We start from the raw sequence: 7,961 nt of genomic DNA on the forward strand, positions 1-7,961 counted from the left end.
CTTCAAAGTTCTTATCGACAATATCGATTCAAAGATCATCAATGCCGGTGCCTCTCCATTATCAACTCCGAGACCTCCAAGAAATGAATCTAACTCTTCACCACCAAATTCTTCAACCACGGTAGTAAATGCATCATTTATATTCATCTCATGCAAATTAGAGTTCCCATGGGACTCCACATTGGATCATGTCTTTCTTCACCATGAAATATCCGGTTTAAATATGTTGGGTCGAACCGTTTTTTATAAATGTGATACCTCACGAAGTTAAGTAGGTTTTGCTTTCCCTCCATTTTACACACCACGACAAGGACACGGCATTAAGAGCTTATTACGGTAGTTTTTACCACAAAGTCCATAAAATAGTTTACCCCATTTATAAAGCGGGTGTCATGGGCAGTCTAAATTCACCCAACTACTTCTATCATTTGGAGAAAAACCCTCCATGATGTATCTACAAATAAACAAGAATCACACAAGTTCAAACTATATACAAACTAAATAGCATTATTCATTCATGAATACACTTATCCCAAGCCTCATCTCAAGCAAAAATGTCTTACCAAATTAACAAAATCTCTAAACATGAATTATTTTACTGGACATAAATCTATATTTAAAACCTAAGCAATAATTGTAATGAAAAATAAAAATATTTGTAAATGATAAAGCAAAGGAGACAATAACAAAACAAATTAAAAATCAATGTAAATCCATTTTTTTAAAGGAATATGTGTGCAAAGCCTTAGGTACATCTATCAACCTCAGCACTGCCTATCATCCCCAAACTGATGGCCAGACAGAACGCACAAATGCTTGCTTAGAAAACTATCTCAGATGTATGGTGAGTAACAAGCCCACAAACTGGTTCAAATGGTTGCACTTAGCGGAGTGGTGGTTCAATACAAATTTCCACACAAGCCTCAAAATGTCCCCTTTTCAGGCCTTGTATGGTTACTCTCCCCCGCACCCTGCTTTCCCGAGTGAAGTTACCACTTCAATCGCCGCAGTAGAGGAGTGCTTGAAACACAGAAATGGGATGTTGGATATAGTTAAAGAGGGGTTGCACAAAGCACAAGAACGCATGAAGTGGTACGCAGACAAGAAGAGGACAGAAAGATCTTTTGAGTTAGGTGATTGGGTATATTTAAAACTGCAACCATATCGACAAACTTTAGTGACTATAAGAAAAAACTTGAAGTTGTCGGCCAAGTTTTACGGGCCATTTAGAGTGTTGGAAAAAGTGGGTGTTGTAGCCTACAAGCTGGAACTACCTACAGGATCGAAGATTCACCCTGTGTTTCATGTGTCGCAGCTGAAAAAGAAATTAGGGACTTCGGTGATTCCCATGCCCAGTTTACCCATGGTAGATCAAGGTGGACCGGATGTTAGTTGAACCAATTGCCATTTTGAGTCGTGAGAATGATTCCTCGCAACAATCAAGCAGGTTAGTCAAGTACTTATTCAATGGTCTAACACTCGTTAGGAAGATGCAACTTGGGAGGACCTGGTCGCGACATCGCATTTGTTTTTTCTAACTTCCATCCTTGAGGACAAGGATGTTTGAATGGGGAAGGTATTGTCATATCCCATGGGTATGACAAGTGTCTCTTATTATTAGAACTTTGTGTTTAGTCTATATTAGCTTAATCTCATATTAGATTAAAAGTAGGACAGCTGGTCTTTTGAGGAAGTTTCCTAGATGTTAGAGTCAGTCAATGTTGTACTAAGGTAGTCATATATAGAGAGTGAGTGAGCGGCTGTAAAGAAAAAGAAAGAAGAGAAATTAAAAGAAAAACAGGCTCTCGTTTAAGAGAAACAGAGATTTCTTTCCATAGTTATAATCAGTTTGTGCAGTAGTGTGTTAGAATATAACAGATTACCAGTAGTTTGGCGATGAAGATGATCGAAGGTAATGAATACGAAGAGTTCAGTGCCTACTCAAACGTCTTTTGAATTGCCAAGAAGTCTGAAACAACAAAAAAAGGAACACCCATTACTCAATTTCCATCCAAAACAAAAAAAGAACCAACCTTTAATTAAACAAAAACTTAAAAAATAAAACTTTAAACAATATTACCTTTGATGAGAGAGAGAGAGAGATTGAGAGAGAGGTGATGGTGACGAGCTGTTTGAAAGGTGGTGGCCGGTCTTTGGTGGTGAGAAGCCGATAAGAGAGAAGGTGAGAGAGGCGGTGGAAGAGGTTTGTTAGAAATTTATTGTTATACGGTGGGTTTTTCCTTTTCTGATTTTTCTGCGAGAAGGAAATTTTAGAGCTACGCGCCCAAACCTCTCCAAATAATTTTCCAGCTAACCCGTCGAATTAGTACCGTGGGTTAAAATCCACGCCTATCACATACTATCAAGATCTGATCCGACGGTTCAAACCTGTAGGAATACCAACGGCTATGACTGTGGAGAAACATAGCCAAATAGTGTCACGTCGCCCTACGGCTATTATAGTATACCAACTGACTACCAACCGTAGGAAATAATTCTGACTTGGAGCCGTGGGCAAATGTTCCGGTCATCCGTGGCTAAAGGCCCATTTTCTTGTAGTGATGTTTTTGTATTCTCATTTGTATATTTTAATTAAAGAGTTATTGAAAAGAGATTCAGAACCTAATCTTAATTGGGAATTTTGTAATGAAGAGGACTTTTGTATAATTGAAATTTTTATTGGTTTTAATTATCCGCGATATGTTAAAACTGTTTTTATGGGTTTTGGGAGTGGAGAGTGCGTCACACCTCGGAAATCGAAGAGTCGGGGACAAATAATGTTTTTTCCGAATTCTGTCGAAATTCGGGGTGTGACAAAAACCCTCTTCTCTTTGGCTAAAACCATTGGTAGGCCAATTCACACAGATGAGAATACTGCGAAACGTACTCTTGGGTATTTTGCTAGTGTACTCGTGGATGTGGACCTGACTAAGAAAATTCCAAATAAGATATGGGTGGAAGTAGAAGGAAGAAACATTGCTTTCTGGCAGAAGGTTGACACGGGTAAACTGCCGAAAATTTGCAACCATTGCAAAAGAGTTGGACACTTGGTGACTGAGTGTAGAATTCTGAAGGAAGACTTGAGCAAAAATGAAAAGGAGAAAGAATACCAGAATAATGAGGAGGTTTCACAGGGGCAGAAAAAAAGAAACCGGGAAAAGAAGAAACAAGGAGAGAAGGAGAATGGGGCACCTGTTACAGAAACCACTACTTCAGGAAAAGAAAACACAGTGTCAGAATTTAACCATGAAATCCCTGATCTTAGGGAGGAAGTGGGGACAAGACCTTCAACTGTTTTGGTGGAGGGTAATACATTGAAATCTCAAGGTATAGAAGCCAAAGAACCAAAGGATGTAGATGAAGAGGAATCTGATTCAGACACAGTGGTCTCGGCTACTGAATATATGCCACAAGATGAACTAGAGGAGACAATCGAAGACTCAGTTATTGAGATAGCTGAAGGCGGGAATTTGGTTGTCATGTTACCAAGCATTGAGAGCTTCAACCAGTCTCCACCTGAAATTCTGGAAAAAGAACACCTTGTCATTAACGGTGTTGAAAGTCCTCAAAGACAAGTAAACGAGGCCTTATTGGCGACTAACAACTTTCAGGTCCTTAATGAAGTAGGAGAGGAAGATGAGTCTCTTCAGGCAGTGAAAAGAATGGAAAGAAATGTGGCAAAGAATGTGATGGTAGGTAAGGGCAAAACCAGTAGCACATAAGGTAATGCTCAAGTTATTAAGAAGAAGAGCATTTCTGTTCCTCCTCTGAAAACCAGAGCACAGTTGAAAGTTCAATTTAGCCCCTCCATTCCTAGTTCTAAATGAGGATCATCTACTGGAACGTTAGAGGAATCAGAAAACTCACAGCAAGAGATAGACTCAAGGAGTTAATTGCTTCCCACAGTCCTGATGTAGTGTGCTTAGCTGAACCTCTCATCTGACTTTATGTGAGTATTTTAGATGGTTTTTGTTTAAATTATTTTGAAAATGTTATTATACATAATGACTCTCTTGATAGATTGGGCAATATTTGGATTTTCTGCAAAAAAGGAGTTCAAATGAAAACACTCAGATGTGCTGAACGACATATCACAGTTATTATAGGGGATTGTGTAGTTTCTTTTATCCATGCCAACTGTTATTTGGTGAATAGAAGAGAATTATGGGCAGATCTGAGTGGTGTCTCGACAAGTCTTTCATGGGCTGTGGTGGGAGATTTTAATGTGGTTTTGAGGAATGAAGAAAAGAAGGGGAGAAGACAAGCTAGCAAACTTGCGATGCATGAATTTAACTCCTTCATTAGTTCTGCAGACCTTATGGAGAGTAATTATGAGGGACTCTTTTTCACATGGTGTAACAATCAATGGGGTGCGAAGAGAGTGACATCGAAACTGGATAGAGCATTTTATAACGAAGCTTGGAATATCAAGTTTCAAGGATGGAAATATCGAGTTGGATCAAGGCATGCTTCTGATCATTCCCCCCTCATTGGAATGAATCCACATATACCAAAACCTAAAAACATACCATTCAGATTTAATAAGATGTGGATTGCACACCCTTCTTTTATGGAACTGGTCTACTCCAATTGGAACCAGATTTTTGAAGAGGGAGGACTTCCACCGATCCTCAAGGTTATGAAAAAGCTTCAAAGACTGAAGGGAGACCTTAAGAAATGGAACCGTGAGGTCTTTGGATTGACAGATGTTAATATCAGAAAAGCACAAGAAGAGTTACTGAGAGTTCAAATTGAAGCTGATCACCAAGATAGAGAGAATGAAGAGTTACTTAGTTTAGTGGTTCAAAAAGAAGTAGACCTAAACTATGCAAGAGACAACAGAGCGTCGCTTCTCCGACAAAAGAGTAGGACCAAATATGAAGAAGATGGAGATCAAAACTCAGCTTTTTTTCACAATATGTTGAGGTTGAGACAAGGGGCCACAATGATATCTGAACTAGAACAAGAAGATGGTACTCTCATAACTGATTACGAATAGATGAAGGAACATGTCAGGGTGTTATTTGAAGAGAAATACCAAGAGAAACTAGTAACTAATGATCCAGAGTTGTTAATTGTTGTTCCCAAGGTGTTAACTGAAGAAGATAACTATCTTCTTACTAGAACACCAGATTATGCAGAGATACAAGCATGTGTTTTCAGCATGAATACTGATAGTTCTCCGGGACCTGATGGGTTTCAAGGGCATTTCTTTCACAAGTGTTGGAGTATCATCAAGGTGGATGTATGTGTTGCAATTCAATCCTTTTTCATCCAGGGCGCTATTCCTAAAGGGTTGAATTCAAACTTTATCACCCTTATACCAAAAGATCGAGAAGCTAAGAAACTTAGCCATTATAGACCAATATGCATGGGGAATTTCTTAATGAAAATAATTACTAAAGTGCTACAACTGAGGCTGAATTCCATAGTAGACAAGATTGTGACTAAAGAGCAGACGGGATTTGTGCCAGGGAGATGTTCACAGCAAAGCATTTGCCTAGCCTCGGAAATGATGAAAAAACATGGGGGGTCAGTTGCATTAAAGCTGGACATTACACAAGCTTACGATACAATGAACTGGGATTTCCTCTTCAAGGTCATGGGTAAGCTGGGTTTTAATAATAAGTGGATTAAGTGGATAAGAAGCATTGTAAGTTCAGCTTACATATCTATTTTGTTTAATGGGGGTCCAATTGGATACTTCCCAATGAAGAGGGGTCTCAAGCAAGGGGATTCTCTGTCTCCACTGCTGTTTGCCATTGCTGAAGATACATTAAGCAGAGCGATCACTCATCTCAGAGATTTAAACCAGTTGAAGCCAATGGTAAACGTTAAAGATGTTTCAGTCCCTAGCCACCTGCTATTCGCGGATGATATCATTATATTTGCTGGAGGGGATATAAGAGGGATGAAACGGCTTAATCTTATCCTGGAGAGATATCAACAAGCCTCTGGGCAGTTCATAACAAATCAAAAAGTAAAGTCTTCTTTGGTAGTTTCTCCAAGCCTAGAAAAGAAAAAATAATGGAGGAGCTTCATATGGTGGAGGGTGTTCTTCCGGAGAAATACCTTGGTATATCACTACACCAAGGTAGAGTGACTAAGGCCTGCATAGCCCCAGTCATTGATAAGATGAAGAGAAAGCTCACTAGTTGGAAAGGGAAAATGCTCTCCTTTCAAGGAAGGAGTACACTCATCAAGTCAGTATTGTGTAGTATTCCCATATATAACATGGCAGTATACAAGTGGCCTAAGTCAATAGTGAAAGAGGCGAGAAGCAATCATGAGAAATTTTCTATGGTCGGGAATCCTACCGTTAGAAAAGGAGGATGATTAGCTGGGAAAAAGTATGCAAGCGGTACAAGATGGTGGTTTGGGAATTAGAAGATTACAAGTGATGAATAATACTATGTTAATGTAACTGGCTTGGGCAGTACTCAATGGGGAAACGGACTTTGCTAAGTTCATGCAAGCAAAGTACTTCAATTTAGACAGGGGAGATCATCAATTTCTACAAACCATCATCTATATGGGCCGGGCATTAAAAGGGCTCTGGAGGAAGTATTACCAAGATCTCGAGTGGGTGATTGCGGTGGTGAAAGGGTGGATATATGGAGACATAATTTGTTAAGTAAATCTTCCTTGAAAGAGAAGCTTAATATATGCGGGGAAAGATTTAAAAGGTCCGCATACAACGAAAGTTTGTGATCTTCTAGTGGATGATAAGTGGTGCATCCCACAACCAATACAAGATATATTGTCCGATATAAACCTGGTCGGTGAAGTCCGTTTCTAAAGTGTGAGCCAAATGGTGAAGACCATCTAGTTTGGTGCCCGGACATCAATGGAAACTTTTCAACAAAATCTGCTTATGAAGAAATCAGGAGGAGAAAACCTAGAATTGGGTGGCATAAGCACATTTGGAACAAGTATATACATCCTCGAATGGCTGCATTGGCATGGAAGATCCTCGAAAAGGGAGTTGCTACAGATGAAAGAATTCAGAGTAATGGAATTCCACTGGTTTCATGTTGTAGGCTATGTAAAGCTCACGTGGAAAATAATGAACCTCTGTTCTGGCAGTGTTCATTCTCGCAGTAGTTGTGGTCATGGATTGCTCAAGCATTTGGTGTTTCACAAAGGCTGCAGAATTTTAGTGAAGCAATGAAACTTGGAAAAAAACTGGGGTTCAAAAGTCCAACATATTTGGAACTCTTGTTTGGTGACTGGGCTTGTTAGTATCTGGAAGCAGCGAAACAAAGTTCATTTCGAGAACAAGAATCCAAAAATTGGTGAATGTAAACACTTGGTGAGAACTCAAGTTATAATATCTACAAGAAAATCAAAGGGTGGGAGTGCTCACACAACATAGGAACAAAAGACACTTCAGTTTTGGAATGTAAGTCCAAGAAGAAGGAAAGCCCCTCAGGTGAAACAATGTTCTTGGATTCCACCAGAACCCGATATCATGAAGTCAACAGTTGATGGTGCTACCGGCAACCTTCGTATGTCCGGGTATAGGTATCTCATACATAAATAGTTTGGGAGAATTTAAGCTATCAATTTGTTAGAATATTGGTGTGGGAACAAGTTTTAGGGCAGAGTGTATGGAAATTATGGAAGGAGTTGAGCATGCAATCTTTAAAGGTTGGAGACGTTTGTGGGTAGAAATTGATTCTGAAATTGCTACTAAAGCCTTCGGTATCAGTAACTTACCATGGGATCTGGCTCCAAGATGGAGTTATTGCCGGAAGGAGTTGCAAACTCTCAAGATTTCTATAGTATGGAGAGAAGCTAATACATCGGCAGATGCATTGTCTAAGAAAGGTGCAACCCTACCCCTTTAGGAGGCTATCATTATTGAAGGGAAGCCCCAGTGGTTACACAAGTGGGAAGCTCCATTTGAAATATTTTACCGATTTTGTTAACTCATAATACTTGTATTTGTATGAGTGTTA

General features: G+C 39.5%; 1 protein-coding gene across 1 annotated transcript; it reads left to right on the forward strand.

Moving 5' to 3' along the window:
- Window positions 1–4,060: 4,060 nt before the first annotated feature.
- On the forward strand, window positions 4,061–4,999 carry LOC147479560 (uncharacterized). Its single transcript, XM_086578446.1, has one exon. It carries the CDS (start codon window positions 4,061–4,063, stop codon window positions 4,997–4,999), a length of 939 nt encoding a protein of 312 aa, XP_086434572.1.
- Window positions 5,000–7,961: the final 2,962 nt, after the last annotated feature.

The sequence above is a fragment of the Coptis chinensis genome, chromosome 8 (genome assembly GCF_015680905.1).
Source record: "Coptis chinensis isolate HL-2020 chromosome 8, ASM1568090v1, whole genome shotgun sequence".
NCBI lineage: Eukaryota > Viridiplantae > Streptophyta > Magnoliopsida > Ranunculales > Ranunculaceae > Coptis > Coptis chinensis.